The sequence below is a fragment of the Protopterus annectens genome, chromosome 8.part0, assembly GCF_019279795.1.
Source record: "Protopterus annectens isolate FY-2018-M chromosome 8.part0, PAN1.0, whole genome shotgun sequence".
Classification (NCBI taxonomy): domain Eukaryota; kingdom Metazoa; phylum Chordata; order Ceratodontiformes; family Protopteridae; genus Protopterus; species Protopterus annectens.
Genome location: NC_056741.1, coordinates 1,558,987,926 through 1,559,005,028, shown reverse-complemented (window position 1 = coordinate 1,559,005,028; position 17,103 = coordinate 1,558,987,926). Strand labels below are relative to the sequence as shown.

Genomic DNA, 17,103 nt, shown 5'->3' with positions numbered 1-17,103 from the left:
TGATGTGATTATCAAAGGAGAGACTACTGTCCACCTGTGTCCCAAGGTCTCTTATCACATTTTTGGCATTAAGTAGACTACCAGCTATGTGGTAGTTCATGGGTACAGAGTTTTTACCAAAGGGGATGACAATACACTTTTTGGCATTGAGCTTCAGCCCATGGCTTTGACACCAAGAATCTGTCTCGGTGAGGCCCTTTTGTAGTTTGTCCACATCGTTAGGAGTTTCGATTATGGCTCCTAGTTTGCAGTCATCTTCAAACTTTGTTAGCCAAAGACCTTCTGTGTTGGCCTGCACTTCAGAGAAGTAGATACCAAACAGGAGAGGACCCAGGACTGAACCCTGTGGTACTCCACTTGTCACTGGTCTGATGTCGGATTTGGAATCCACTACTTTCACAGTGTGGGTTCTGTCTGTGAGCCAGTTGGCAACCCATCTTATGACATAGGGATTTATACCTAGTTTAGTGAGCTTATCTATAATTCCAGAGTGGGGGATGGTGTCGAAAGCCTTGGCGAGATCTAGATAAGCTGTGTGAACCATTTTACCATCATTTATGGCTTTGGTGACTGCTTCAAAGAAGTCAATCAGGTTTAGGAGACATGATCTGCCCTTTACAAATCCAAACTGAGTAGGGTCCAGAGTTTGGAGATTACCAATGTCTTTGTTTATGAGTTCCATGATGATACGTTCCATGGCCTTGCAGACCAGGCTTGTCAGGCTAATGGGGTGGTAGTTCCCGGGGTCCGTCGTGGCTCCCCCTTTGTGGAGTGGGATAACTGTCATGGTGCGCCATTCAGTGGGTACAAAGCCTGAGGTGAGGCTATGATTGAACATGGTACTTAGGTAGGGTGCCAGTTCATTCTGTAGTTCGTGTAGAACGCAGCCTGGGATATTGTCAGGTCCCATGGATGCTGTGTTCTTGGCTTTGGAGAGTGTGTTTTTTACCTGTGCAGCCGTGATTATAGGAACTTTGCATTCTTCCGGTATAGAGATGGGCCCTCTAGGGGGTGAGAGGGGGTAAAGTTAGCACTGAACCTATCTGCTAGGATGTTGGCAATATCAGTTGGTTCTGTATATTTAGTGCCATTATGCTGTAACTCAGAGCAGATCTGAGTGTTCCCATTTAGATTCTTGACATAGCTATAGAATGCTTTGTGGTTGTCTTTAGAGTCAGTGGCAATTTTGTTTTCGTAACTAGCTTTGGAAGATTTTATGAGGGATCTCAACTTCTTACTGAGGTTGACCAGGGAGTTCCTCCAGTCATGGGATTTTACTCTTTTTTGCAACAGTTTCTTTCTTCTGTTGTAGAGTTTGTTTATGGCAGAGGACCACCAGATTGGCTTCCTTTTTTTGGAGGATAACATCTTGGTTCTATTAGGGATAGCATGATCCATGTAAGTGCTTATAAAGTGCATTTGTGTAGGATTCGGCAATCATACCTCTATTGTCCATCTGCATGGGTGTCATGAAGTTCGCCACTTCTGTCTTAAGAAGTGTGAAGTTGGCTTTTGAGAAGTTTTTTATGATGGTTTCCCTAATTGGGGCTGGGGGTGGGATGTGGATGTCTAGGGTGATTAGCTTGTGGTCGGATCTGACCAACGAGGAATTGACCTCTGGTGTGGAACACCGGTTTCCCATGTTGGTGATGACCAGGTCTAGGATATTGGTGCCCCTGGTGGGGGTGTGAATAAGTTGATCCAAGGCATTGGAATTTATGAATTCTAGAAAACGTTGAGCAAAAGAGTTGGTACATTAGTAGTTTTCCCAGTTAATGGTGGGGTAGTTGAAATCGCCCATTATTAGGGTGTTGGGTTGTACCCTAATACTTTCCAGTGTATCAAGAAATGAGGAGTGTGAATCCTGGGGCATGGTGGGGGGTCTGTAGCAAGCTACAATTTGGATTGCGGTCTTGCCCAGAGTTAGTTGCACTTGGATAATCCTGGATGCATTATGCTTTGCAACTAGCCTGGAGGTGTGGATATCCTTAATGAATATGGACACGCCTCCACCTTTAGTGCTTCTTTCTGGGTTAGGTGGCCGAAAGGTGTGGTGTGAATTGAAGAATTGAAGCCTGGTAATGCAGGGGTGCTCTCTGGAGCTTTGAACCAGGTCTCTGTCACTGCACAGATGTCAATGTTCTCCATTTTAAGGAGTGCCTCGAGTGAGTGCATTTTGAGGTTTAGAATTCTAGCATTGAGTAGCATTACCCTCAGATTTTGCTTGCTTGTACCGGTTAGGGTGGTGAATTTGTCATTTGAATCTTGCCTAAAAAAGGCAATATAGGGGTGGCAAGAGTCTTAGCCAGTATCCGGAATCCTAAGGGCGACAGGTGCAGGCATCTCTGGCAAAGCATCGTGGACTGTCGATCATGTTGTCCCAGGCAGACAAATACTGGATCCCCTTAGAATGACACCAGAAGCTTAGCCAATTGTTGAAGTCAATCATTTTGTCCTTGTACTGTGGTATCATTCTGGGTGATGGCAGGATGCTACTCAGGGTTAGGGTCATACCTGCCTGGGATACAAGATCGGAGAGCTCCTCCATGTCTCTTTTCATGTAGTCCAGGGAGGTACGTCTCAGGTTATTCACACCAACATGGACAATGACAGTGTCATATTTGTACTTATTGTGGAGTGACCTGAGTGCATGCGTTATGTGGCGGATCCTGGCACCTGACAGGCAGCTGACAGTAACTTTCTCCTTGTTTAGTCTAGTGAGTGGAACATCAGTGTGCCTGACTATAGAGTCACCTATGACTAGAGTGTTGGGCACGTTGTTATGCCTTATGGGCTGTGGTTGAGTGGCACACTGAGTTTGTGGGCTGTGTGTCATTTGGGTTGTGTTGGGGGGTGGAGTTTGCTCGCGTTTATGCTTTGGATGTCCCTGATGCATGGGCAGGTTTTTATTGAGAGCCTCCGAGAATGTAGGTGTGTGTTTTGTGTTTCTATGTGTGTGTTTTGGTGGTGTGGATTTTGGGGGACTATGTGATGAGTGTGGTGTGGTGCAAGTGTTTACCCTCTCCTCTTGACTGTCTAGTCCAGTCTTGGGTGAAGAAAGCTTTGCTTCCAGTTTGGCTATATAAGTGCATCTCTCACAGGTTGTAGTGTTGGGTGGTAGGAGGAGAGGGTTGTCTGTGTACATGAGGCAATTGCTGCATTGCCCCAAGATGCCCAGACAGATTTATGGTAGTAAGGGGATATGGACAAGGGATGAGGATTATGCTGGTGTGTATTTATATTCCTCCAAAAACTGCTGTTATGGACATTAAGAAACATTTGGGAAAAATAATCAGCTTTCAGCAGGGTTATAGGTGGGGACTGGAAATTGATTTGTAATATTGAGGATGTATTAGAGGGACCTAGAAGGGGAAATATAACAAAAGAATGTAGAGGGTAGAAAATGGTTTAAAATTTATGAAAATATTTGGCATGGAAGATGTAAATTCAGTAGTAGGAACTCAGACAGAATTTACATATTATTCCCCAAGGTACAATAACTGGGCTAGACTAGACAGAAATTATATTCTACAGGAATATTTACATTTAATTGAAAGACTCAGCATAAATCCAATAAGTATTTCAGATCATGCATTAATAAAAACTAAGATTAAAATGCAGGGTAAAGAAGTAAAATGAGACACTGGTACTTTCCCACTTACCTGTTAAAAAAGAGGAAGGAATGGGTAGTGAAAATTATTCCAGAGTTATTAGAGAATATAGAAATATCTTCAGAAATTATAGCTAATGAGCAGGATAACATAAAAATGGAGTTTAAAAACCAGGTAGAAATAAAAGAGAAAGAGAAATGGTTAACAAATAATAGGAATTAGAAGGGCTGACAGAGGTTAAAGTATTACAGAATAAGATGAATCTCACAGAACAAGAAGAGGCACAAATACATGCTGCTAAAGAGAAAATAAATGAGTATCTGAATATGCATGAATTTTGAAAGTTTGTTCTTAAGCAACTATTTTTTGATAATAACTCCATATAACAAAACTGTTTAGCATGATTTGGACAAGAAAAAGTAGAAAGGGTTCTTGCCAAATTTATGGAGTCTATAACAATAAAAATAACCAGAGATCTTGTAAAGATATTTCAGATATTTTGGAAATGTTATGAACATTTGTATATAGTAAAGGAATTTGGAAATCAAGAAAGACAAATGGTAATATTTAAAAAAGACTTAACTATGCTAATGTTAGAGGGAGATGAGGCTAAACAACTAACAGGTACGATAGGAGGGTATGAAATAAAAATTATGATGTATAATCATTCTTTGGGAAAGTCTCCAGGAACAGATGGTATTCCTGTGGAAGTCTGAAAGTTAGGATGGAAGTAAGTGATAAAGATCTGGAGGATTTTGTTTAACAATATTTTAAACGGCGTGGAAGCACCAATATCTTGAAAGAAAGCTTTGGTGCCTGTAATACCTAAAGACAGTAAAGACCCATCAGACCCAGCTTCATACTGACCCATTTCAATTTTAAACCACGATTATAAAGTGTTTATGTTTATAGTAGTTAAATAATAATAATAATAATAATAATAATAAAAAGAAGATAAAAATAATGGTAAGTGTGTTATGTAATGAGTTATGTGTAAATAATGGCAAATTGATAGGTATGTATCAGTGTGGTTTTCTGGAAGGAGGCAAATATTTGATAACATGAATAACAATGATCCAGAGGGAAGCAGAATGTATGATAATACTGCTGTTTGGTGGGTTTTGATGCAGAGAAAGCATTTGACAGAGTTAGCTGGGATTTTATGACTGGGGCAATGGAAGCATTTGCGTTCCCTGATGCAATAATAAGGTTAATTTGGAGGGCATATGAAGGATTGGATACAAAAATTAAAGTGGAAGGGTTCCTTTCTGATAACTTATATTTAAACAGATGAACCAGGCAGGGGTGTCCTCTTTCCCCTTTGTTATTTGCTTTATATTTAGAGCCACTGGCAAAGAAAATAAAGGACTCAGAAATGCAAGGGTGTAATTGGTCTAGTAATCAAGAAAAGTTGGCTTTATTTACAGATTATATTATTTTGTACGTGATAAATCCAGAAAAAGACATCTCAGTGTTAACATTTTGAAGCAGTTTCACATCTTTTCAAGGTATAAAATGAAAGAAAATAAAACAAAGACTATGGCCGTAAATTATGTACCCACATGTGAATTGGTTCAGCAATACCCATATTTATGGGGAAATAACAAGATAAAATATTTAGGAGTATGGATTAAATAGACTTTGTTATGGCACCTAAAGATATGTAGGAAGAGACTAAACAAAAATAATACAAAAACTGAGAAACTGGAAGAACTTATTTATGGATATAGGTAGCAAAATACAATAGTGAAAATGTTTTAGTCCCTTTAATTTTATTTAGAAGTCAGTCATATTTTTATCAACCAGAGGAGAAGTTGTGGACAATAATTAATGAATAGATGAAAGAATTTACTCGGGAGGGGAAGGGTGCAAGAGTTAAGTGGGATAAGTTGATCTTTCCACTAGAATAAGGTGGTTTAGGATGACCTGATTTGAAGGGATTTAAGGCTCATATACATAAGACAAGCAGGCGGTTCTAATTCAAAATGGAAAAGGATGATGATGAAGCAGGGGGAAAGTTCAAGAAATAAAGAGAGAATGGGATTTTAAATGCAGATCCTTTAGGAGAATAATAACAACCATACAGAATATTATATTCATAAAGCAGCAGAAAGTATTCTAAGAACTAAGCCAACAAGAGAATGTGTAAAGGAAATTTTTGCCAATAGGGATAACTGCAAATAGGGGTACAGAGAATAAGCAAGAAGATGCTGCAATTTGCAGGAGAAAATTGGCAAAATAATCAAGGTACTGGGAGCATATAATTAGAGAAGAAAGGGTAATGAGTGGGATAAAGCCAAAAAGATGCTTGAACTGCAGGCTAGAGATGCCTTCCCTACCAGTGATGGAATTTTAAGTGAAAGTCCTGCTCTAGCAGAGTTTTTAGTTGAATATAGAACTGAACCTGTTGTTAAAAGCTGCTAGTTAGTAGGGCATATGAAATATCGTACTATAAGTGTAAGAATCAATCAGAGAAGGTTAGAAAATAATGGGAAGACACACTGGAAAAGCAATTTACAAGGGAACGATGGAAGCACATATACATGGCTCCCAAGTATACAACAAAGTCCAGAAAATCTAGGATATTTGCTTGGAACTGTTTGCATAGGTATTTCTATACCCCAAGCAGACTTCAAAAAATGTATCCTCAGGTAGATAGCAAATGTTGGAGTTATGATGGAGAAAAAAGAGGTAACTGGAAACATGTTTTGGGAGTGTAATGAGTTGACTTATTTTAAAAATTCCCTACAGAGTACTTTATCTGAAATACTGGGCGAGCAAATGGCTATAAGTAAGGAACTCTTTCTTTTGAGCTGGGATACAGGATCTGAATTGCCTAGACATAATGAGGCCTTATTAAGTTTAATTATGTTGTCTGCCAAAAAAGCAATTACTATAAAATGGAAATCAAAGTCTGCAGCAACTGTATATGAGGTTATGAATATTATAAAAGAAATAAAAGAACTGGAAGAGTGGTATTTAGAAAAGGTATAAAGCAAATTGTAAATAAGTTAATGTAATTTGCTGGAAAAATACACCCAGAATAATGTTCAGGACGAGGAAGAGTGAAATTTAAGAGAAGGCAAGAATTCAGCAATTTATGAAATGTTAGACTGATGATAATTGCAAAGAACGAAAAGATATATGATATCTACTGTATGTAAATGGAAAAATATTAATGTGGTTTGTTTTCTTTTCATTAATGTATATTTGCATGTGTTTTAAGTAATAATTTACTAAAGGTATTTAAAAAAAACATGGTGCAGAGAGACATGCCCCAGATGAGTCCTATGTGACTTGTGTTAAAGAGCAATGTGGTTACTGCAAAAGGTGGTAAAAAAAGTATGGGAGTGAGTTTCTTTAGCTGGCTACCCTATCCGGGGGGATGAGGGGTGGAGTCAGTCTGATCAGCTGAAATGAAGCCCCACTACAGGACAGAGATATGTATGACATGCAGCACATTGGCATTTGATGATTTCTTGTCTCTGTCAAGTCTTGTTCAGGAAGTGAACTGCATAATGGGAGTGGAAGGGAGACCACATGCACTAACTTGGAGAGGGTTAGGATCTTAACATCAGAAATCCCTGATGGGTGACTGAATCATGACTTCCTCACCCAATGATCATGGACGTCTCCCCACAAATTTACATCTGGATTGACTGACTTAGTCCTCCTTGAGAAATGGGGTACAGCTTGAGGGTGGGTACTGGCAAGGTATATGTGATCCTAAGACTAAATTGCCTTAAAATGTCTATGAATTTAAGCTATGCCTCAGCTCTTGATGTGGTAAGTAGTAGAATGAATGGATGTGATTCTAACAGGAAAAGTGGTTAGGGGGTTAGCAAGTAAGATAAAAGAGGATTCCCATTTATTACCTATAGCTATATCTAGAGCCCTACATGAAGACAAAGTCCCTTGTTGTGACATCAAACTCTGCCATTTTAAGGTATATGTAATATCATATTTTCTGTGTTATGACACTTGATACAAAGATTGCAACAGACATAGCTTAACCATTATGCTTTAATCATGCCTAGAACTTCAATAACAGCCAGTGGGGGAAATAGCATTCAACATTTCAAAATAAGCTGAACAGAGAACAGATACTACTTTTTGTTTACTAAGTCAGAGAGGATGAAAAAGAAATTAGCTATTAAAAACTGTGGTAAACCTAACAAATACATTTGACAAACAAGGCAATGATTACTGAGAATTTACAATGATGTTTTAAAAAACAATTATGGTGGAAATTGTAGACAGTATGCAAGCTTTCTGATTTATTTATGCTTGTAGGGAGGGGGTATTAGTGAATAATATTTATTTACATTTTCTCAATACTGGCTTAGGATCATTATTTTAACACTTTTAAGAATACATTGTTTATAGATTCCTAGATTCATAATGACAGTACAGTAATTAACAAATCAGATAACTAATTAACCTCTTGATGTCTCTACTTAATCAAATAACCTCTTTCAGTGTTTCCCCTTCCAACCAGTTTCCCACAGATACCATTAACAAATACCTCAAAAAATTAAAGCCTACAACAACTGCCACTGACAATCTAGCTGGTGAATATCTTAAAATGTCAGTTGAAGCTATTGCATATTCTGTTACATTTCTGATAAATCAATCCATATTGGAAAATAAAGTTCTCTTGATATGGAAAAAAATCATTATTCCACTGCACAAGGGTGGAATCAATACAAATATTTCAAACTATAGTTCAGTTGCCATTTTAGTACAAATCTTTCAAACTATAGTTCAATTCCCATTTTATGTCTCCAATCCAACACAGTTTCTATCCTCTTCATGGCACAACTACTGCTATGCTAAATTTTGTTAATACTGTTAACACCCACAGAAATACCAGAAGCATAGTCTCCTCCATCTTCCTAGTTTTATCAAAAGCTTTTGATACTGTCTCCCATTAGAAACTCTTGCATAAACTCTCATCCCTAGGGCTGATCAACTCGTCAATGGAATGGTTCCACAGCTTTCTCTAAAACAGAGCACAAACAATGAAATGGAAACATGATTTCTTCACCTTCTTGCCAGTAAATATTGGTGTCCAACAAGGATACTTGGCCCATACTTTTTAACATATTCATCACTGCTACAAAAAATGTTACGCTAGTTCAATATGCTGATGACTCAACCCTAATTTGCTCTGCAACTTTCTCTTCAAACATTACACTATAATCCTTCTTATCAAGTGAAACATGGGTAAATAATTCATAACTACTTCTAAAGCCTAAAAAAACTAAATGACTGCTCTTTACCCCAAAAGACATATTTACCAAAACAACACTATTCAATATAGTCTCTGCCAAAAACACCAAGTAAACCTCATCAAACTACTGCATGTCATCTTAGATGACTAGCTGAAATTCCACTACTATCATGCATCACACTTGGTTAAAAAAAAAAAAAAAAAAACTCATCAAAAACTAGGTATATTTTTACAGAGAAAAAACTTATCTCACCTACGTAGCCAAAAGACGTACAGTCTCTACTTTCTTAATACCATCTCTCTACTATGCTGCCCTAATCTTTACTAAACTTCAAGTCTATTAACTGTCCAGACTTCAAAAATGTAATAATGCAATAGCTAAATTTGCAATAAACTATAACAGCAGAACACAGAACTGCCACAATATTAAGCTCTTTTTGCCACTTATAATACACAGACTTCTCTATAAGTCAGAAAATTGCCCAGTCCTTAACGACTTAATACAACTCTACTCCCCAGTACAATTTTGCACTCTAGAGAGAAAACATTAATCCCTATAACCAAATCATCTAATACTGTGGGTGACTCTATATTCAAACAGCATAAATAATTTTTGAAACCACATACCACTGTCACTGAAATCAATTCAGAATGCAAACTCATTTAAAACACAACTAAAACTGCACCTATCAAATCAGCGGACCTGCTCCTGTACATTTCCAGGATAAATGCCATTGTTATCTTCATCTTGTCATGTCAACAAACACTTTTCTTCATTCAGATTCCTACATCCAACAACCAGTATTCACCAATACCAGAATAGTCTTACTAGCATCTCCCAGATATACATATATATATATATATATATATATATATATATATATATATATATATATATATATATATATGAAATTATCTATGAAACATGATCTATTATCTATCTGGCAAACCAACTAATAACAGCTGTTCAAATGCTGAATGTTCAGCATCTACTAATGCAGATGTATATTTTATATTGCAAAAGTTGCCTTTTTCATATGAATATAATCTACTTAGCAAATATGTGTAATTATTAATGTAGATTACTTAATGCCTGTTCATGCATATTACTGAATTTTTGTTTAAAAATATCCGTAATATGTTGGAGGTTTTTATTCCAGGGCCTCTGCTGTAAAGGGTTTTTTGACTAAGCCCAGTCAGATAAATCTGGTAAACAAAGATAAAACAAAATAAAATAAAACAGACATCCCAAGACCACTGAGTCGTATGACCATTCATGCAGCGTACCAGTACCTTCACTCATGCCACACCTCCTTTTTCCAGGAGGGCCATAACAGCCAGTCCGTTATTTTAAATTCTTAACAGACATTTTGATTACAGCAGCTGACCCAGTGGAAACACTGATTTGTGTTTTGTAATTATTTAGTTAACTTGGTGGGTGGCTGTCCATATCTGACCTATACAAGTCATCATTCAAACCTCTGGAAAACATTTAGAAGAAATGCAATCAGTCAGTTTTAAGAGCAATAAAATATGGATATAAAAAGTGTACAGAGCAATTAAATATACTTAATGTATGACTATGTACAATTAGCTAGACTAAATAGCAAGTGATAACATTCAGACTGGTACATACTTTGCCAATACACAGAAGAGCAGGCAAAAACCTACATAACTGAACAGATTTTTTACTATATGTTAGTCTGTCCTCTCAGTAAAATGTCTGAGGTTCCCAGCAGTGGAGCAAAAGTTTTAAATTTCATGAGGTTTTTTAAAAAATTGGTACATCAGTACCTGTTATGGCAGTATGTAATATTACAGAGTCTGAAATGTTGAATCCCACTAATTGCAAAAAAATCAACATTATTACCCCCTCCCCTGGCCAAGGTGCAGTGACTTTGAAGGCAGTTTGTATAGAAGGTTTGTGAGGGCAAAGCCCTTACATGGGTTTGGAGAGGAGCACAGCTCCCTAAAAAAAAAAAATAAATAAAATAAATAAATAAAATAAAAATGTCACCTTTCAAAACTATTGCAAATTAACATTTCAGGCATCACATAACAATAGGCTGCCAGTACGTTAGCAATTGTCATTGAAGTAATTGATACTCTGATAATAATGTCTACAAGTTACGCTGGGACATCACTTCTATGTGGCAGAAAAATTTATAGAGGTTTTCTGTACGCTTTGCTGAAGCCAGAAGTGAGAGGGAATTACACAACATACTGGTAGGGAGCGGCAGATTTTACAATAGGTAAAACATATTGGTTTTCTACTAGTTAATAGCTTATGCAAAAAAAAAAAGCTGTGAGGATCTGAATTTTTTTTAAACAAGAAACATCTTTATTAAACCATCACTTATGACACAGGCAATCATACAGTTATATAAATGAAAACAAACCACACTGGCAATATCCTAGTTGCATGCATTTTACATCACAAACCACATCAACACATTCCCAGTTGCAAACATTATGCATCACTTATAATGTACCCAATAATTTTCAAACACTGCATAGTTCTTTAAGTCCTGCCTTCTTTTAAACCCCATTCCTCCCCTGTATGTATTGTTTGCACAATTCCCTACCCTTTCCTAAAGATCTCAGTTCCAGTTGTTTTATCTCTGTTACTATATTCACTGCTTCTAGTATTGTTGGTTCAGATTTTGGTTTTCATTTTCTATTAATTGCTATTTTGGCAGCCACATTAATTAGACACAGCAAGGCCTTAGCATGTGTAGCAATTCCAATTCTGTATCATAACTCAGAAAAGTCATCTCCCTCGTCATACCAATCTGTCCACCCAGCATGTCTGACAGTGCACCCTGCAGTGAATCCTTAAAGTCTGCCAACCTGCTGCGCTCCCAGAAAATATGTTCCCAATTATCTATTTCTTCTCCATCACACCTCCAACATTTGTCATCTACCTGAGAAAAAATTCTGTGGAGTCCATTTCGGGTATAAAAATATCTATGTAAACATTTTCTATCAAAAATCCTAAATCTTTTAGATTTTGTTGCATATTTGGGAGACATACATATATCCTCCCATTCTTTCTTTGTGAATTGCTTATCCAGTCTCTCTTCCCAATTCTTTCTAACCTCCTATGATTGATTCTTATAGTTATCATGCAATACTTTATATGCTCTACTAATCATTCATTTTTTAATGACAGCTTCTGTTTTACATTCTACTAAAAACTCTACCAGTACTGGTCTTTCATTTGGGACCCCCTATTCCTTTCTCTTTGCCTGTACTCTGATATTAATCCTTGATAGAGAAGGTAATCTCTAACCTGCAGTCCAAACAAATTCTTAGCATCTTCCCATTCTATCATCTTTTTATAGTTATTTGCCCTCAATACCTTGGTTCCTTTGCCAGTTTTCTCCAGTAAATTCCACCCTTTCTGTATCTCTAATTGCAGTCATCTTTATTGCCAGAATCTCCTTTCTCCACTCCTGTGTTGGCTTAGTTCTTAGGATACTTTCTGCTACTTTATGGATATAATATTCTGTATGATTATTGTTATTCTCCTTAAAGGCCTGCATCCAAAATCCAATCTCTCCTTGTTTCTTGAGCTTCCCCACTGTTTCATCATCATCCCTTTCCACTTTGAATTATAGTTTTCTGCTTGTGCTATGTATAGGTGCCTTAACTGTGTAGCTCTGAAATATTCTTTAAAATCGGTTAATCCCAATTCTCCATGTTCTACTGGAAGAATCAGCTTATCCCACTTGACTCTTGCCTTCTTCCCCTCCCAGATAAAGTCCTTCAGCTCTTTATTAATTGCTATCCACCACTTCTCCTCTGGTTAATAAAAATATGCCTGACCTGTGTATAAGACTAATGGGACTAAAAACATTTTAACTGCTTGTATCTTATCAATATCCATATAACAAACCTTCCAATTTATCAGTTTTTCTATTATCTTTTGCTTAGTCTCTTCCTACATATTCTTAGCTGCTATACCAGAATAATTTTTAATCCATACTCATAAATACTTCATTTTATCATGTCCCTGTAAATATGGATATTACTGAACCAATTCATGGCCGGGTACATAATTTACTGCTATTGCCTTTGTTTTAGCTTCATTCATTTTGTAACCCGAAAAGATATGAAACTGTCTCAAAATGCTCCACAACACTGTAATGTCTCTTTCTGGTTTTGTCAGGTATAAAATAATATCATCTGCAAATAAAGCCAGCTTTTCTTGACTACCATACGAATTATATCCTTGAATTTCTGAGTCCCTTATTTTCTTTGCCAATGGTTCTAAATATAATGCAAATAACAAAGGGAAAAGAGGACACCCCTACCTAGTTCCTCACCCACTTTAATTTTCACCTCCGATCCCTCATATATCCTCTTAATCAACCTTATAATTTTTTTCAGGAAATGCAAATGCTTCCATTGCCTTTCTCATAAAGTCCCAGCTTACTCTGTCAAATGTTTCTCTGCATCAAGATGCACCAAATACAATGGTATTTTCTTACATTGTGCTTCCCTCTAGATCATCGATGTTCTGTTAACGTTGTCAAATGTTTGCCTCCCCTCCACAAAATCACACTGATACATATCTATCAATTTTGGCATTACTTTTTCCATTCTTTTATCCATTATAGACATAAACACTTTATGATCATGGTTTAGTATTGAAATGGGCCTGTATGAAGCTGGATCTGATGGATCTTTACCCTCTTTAGGTATTACAGCCACCACTGCTTTCTTCTAGGATGTCAGTACTTCTGCTGCTCCTAAAATACTGTTACCTTCCAGATCTTTATCAGTTTCTTCCCTCCTAGCTTTCAAACTTCCACAGGAACATCATCCATTCCTGGCGACTTTTCTGTAGGTTGGTTATACAAAATACATTTTTATCTCATCTTCTCCTATCCTGTTAGTAATTGAGCCTCATCTACCTCTAACCTTGGCATATTTAATTCTTCCATAAACATTTCCATTTGTACCTTTTCTTGATTTCCATATTTCTCTGCTTTATACAGACTTTCATAGAATTTCCGAAATATTTCAAATACCTCTATAGGATCTCTTGTTACCTTCCTTGTTATAAGCTCCCTAAGCTTGGTGACAGCCCCTTCTACTTTCTGTTGCCTGAGTCATTGTGCTAAAAGTTTTCATGCTCTAGTGTTATTATCAAAAAAACAATTGTTTAACAGCAATCTTTCTAAACTTGTGTATATTATGGAGGTAATTCCTTATTTTGTGCTTACCATTCTGCAGTTGATCCTGTTCTTGTTCTATGAGATTCTCCCTAGTCTGCAATACTGACATTTGTCAGTCCTGTAAATAAATATGAGGATCTGAAAGTTTACGCTTGTACGGCTATTTAGCTTTGCTTGGTAAAATGAGGCAGAAGTCCCTCCAAGAAATCTTTAAATCTTTATATTAGTCTGCTAAACACAAAGTCTGATCTTAGTAAGAGCACAACAATCAGTTTTCTGTCCTGTAGTGGTACAGAACTAATCATTTCTGGAGAGACAGAAATGAAGATTGAATGATTTGGTTTGGTAAGATTTATATTTATTTCCCAGATCTCCAGTACTACCTGACACTTTCTATTTGCTAAGAATTTGCCAGAAAGTAATAGACTGGTATGGTACACTCCTCATTCACTTCAGTGAACAGAAAGGTACTTGTCTAATAAACTGATATAAGGGAAATGCAGAAAGAACAAGACAAATAAAACAACTGCAGAAAAGAGAAAGTATAATATAGTAAAGCATTAAATCTTGCTGGAGTATGTGGTAATATCCATTTTACTAAGTTCAACATTAATAAATTATATGTTTCCACATAATCTTGTGAAATGCATTGAGTTATGCATTTTATTTATTTAAAATATTTTAAAATGTTCTAATAATTAAAAAAGCTGTACAGAACATTTTGCCCATGGTTTGCGAACACAAAGTTCAGTAATATCCAATACTTTGTACTCATTAGTCGCGCATTGATTGTGCACTCAAGGGAAAGTCTGTTTTGTATTCTTATTATTTCTAAAACATAAACATAACTCATTCATGTTGACTGCCTGTAACTGTGATTCTTACTTAGACAAGAAGTGCATAATTCTGCTGATTCTTTTTTTTTTTCAATATCAAATCACCTGTTTGGGAAGGTATATATTTTATACCATTATGGAGATCCAAATAGCCAAATGAATTTTGCGCGTCATACCCCTTCGATTATAGAACTTGTTTTATATGCAGGTAAATTCTGCAAAAGTGTTTTTTTTTTTTTGTTGGAATTGCCAGATTCTCCATAATGCTGATTATTATTTAATTATGTACTTACTAGTGTCCTGCAGGGCATTCCAGGCAGTTACCTACTGCGTAATAAGAACCACTGGGACAGTCAATGAGACACTCAACTTCACAGTTTATTGCAGTGGAGGGCCCATCACACAAACACCCTGCAAAAAAGGAAAAACAGAATACTTGTCTGTTTTGTTGTCATATAAACTGTAGACATTTTTTGCAGATTAATAGGTACATAGTTTCATATGGAAATACTAGGCAATCAGTCTGCAGACCATTACAATCCTAGCCAACATAGCTAATAATATAGGCATCTGTTATTTGCTCCAATGGTATCAATACCAGATTAAATGTTATCCCAAATGCCTCTTAGAATATAGAACACTGTAAATTATACTTCAGATCACAAAAAGTATATGCAATGCTGTGTATAAACACAATAATCATGCAGAAGTGTGCCTTAAATACCTTGCATTTGCAGGAGTAACACAAAATGAAGGGGAAGAGATAATGAATGACATACTGCTGAATTTTACTTTCTGGTTGAGAATTAATTCCTGAACTAATTAACTTAGTTTTACAGCTGCTTAAAACTAACATGACAACAAAGCATTCTGGGCCTTATATGTTGCATTTTGAATAATGAATGTGGGAAAGTCATGCTAAGGAGAAACATTTCTCTTTGTATTAAGCAAAACTTTTATACTGGTATGTTCTGGTTTCTCAAAGCCTTTGTATTTTAACATTTTATCAAGCTATTTGTGTGCATCTGATGAAACAATCGCACCACACATCCCATGCTAAATTAAACAATCAGTCAAAAGAATAAATATCTTGTGTCATCAGCTTAACAATAAAAAATTATAATATTAATAATGTTATGAAAAAAGAATCTGAATTAAGAATTGCTAGACGAGCTGAAATCAAACTCTGACAGAATAAGAACATACATCAGGAAGGTAGCATATTATTTACTAATTTCTTCTGATCATTCATTAATTCTCTGATTACATATTTTGTCTAATTCAGTATTTTGGGTGAGCAGAAGTCTATGGGTACAAGTCAGAAACCTAATCTTGAAACAGACACATATACATAAACACACATACACACACACTCGCACATTGTCTCTTTTTCGCTCTCTCCTTTCTCTCTCTCCCTCTTTCTCTGTCTCTCTCCCCATACATGGTATGCACACATAAGGGAATATGTAGAATCACAAATTCTTCTCTGGCATATCTTTTAAATGTGGAAGAAATGTGACTACTGTTGAAAACTCGCATTAACCCATAGACAACATGCAGACTCCACACAGAATGTAGGCCAGCTGTGAACTGAACAGGAGAATGACAACCGTTAAAGCATGCAAGCTGTACAACATAATTATGGTTCTTTATAAAACCCTGACACATAAATCAAACACCAGATGAAATAAGACATAAATTCTTATGTCAGCAGGTGTTTTAATGTTTTTAAAACTAGTATCAGACATTTTCATTTTGGCTTTAACTACTTGCAGAAAACATAAGAAGGAAGGCAAAAAAAAAACAAAATAGGGAGAAGAAAAGTCTCATTTTACCTGTAAACAGGGAACCCATCAAGAAGGTTAAAAATATCATTGCTGCAATCCATGAGGGAAAAATAAAGCTGAACACTGGACTTGTAACAACAAGATGTATTGCCTGCAACTTCATTCATCCAGTGCAACAGAGAAATGAGAAATGTTTCCTTCACTCTTTCCTAAAGTAATTGATACAACACATTCCTCTTGAGTGTCTCTCCACAGTGTAATCTTATATAACATATCAGGTAATCACTTTCCCATTTTGTTAAAGTAAACAAGCAATCTAATTAAAGTTGAATCTGTAATGTGAGCCTATCATATTAATGGGAAGCTATCACTAAAACATGTATGTAAACTACACTGAGCAGTTCAAGACCCTTTGTTAAGTGTTTGAAGCATGCATTCTTGTCGGAAACAAAA

At 36.4% G+C, this 17,103-nt stretch overlaps 1 protein-coding gene across 1 annotated transcript in view; it reads right to left on the bottom strand.

The window, feature by feature from the left end:
- The window catches only part of LOC122809546 (neurogenic locus notch homolog protein 1-like), a 2,715,638-nt gene extending 2,698,804 nt beyond the window's left edge, over positions 1 to 16,834 (bottom strand). The window contains exons 1-2 of the mRNA XM_044081127.1: positions 16,699 to 16,834; positions 15,157 to 15,274 (exon numbers count right to left, since the gene is read on the bottom strand). Coding sequence (XP_043937062.1) covers positions 15,157 to 15,274; positions 16,699 to 16,813 — 233 coding nt within the window. The 5' untranslated portion in view covers positions 16,814 to 16,834. The remainder of the gene's footprint in view (positions 1 to 15,156; positions 15,275 to 16,698) is intronic.
- Between the last annotated feature and the right edge of the window lie 269 nt (positions 16,835 to 17,103).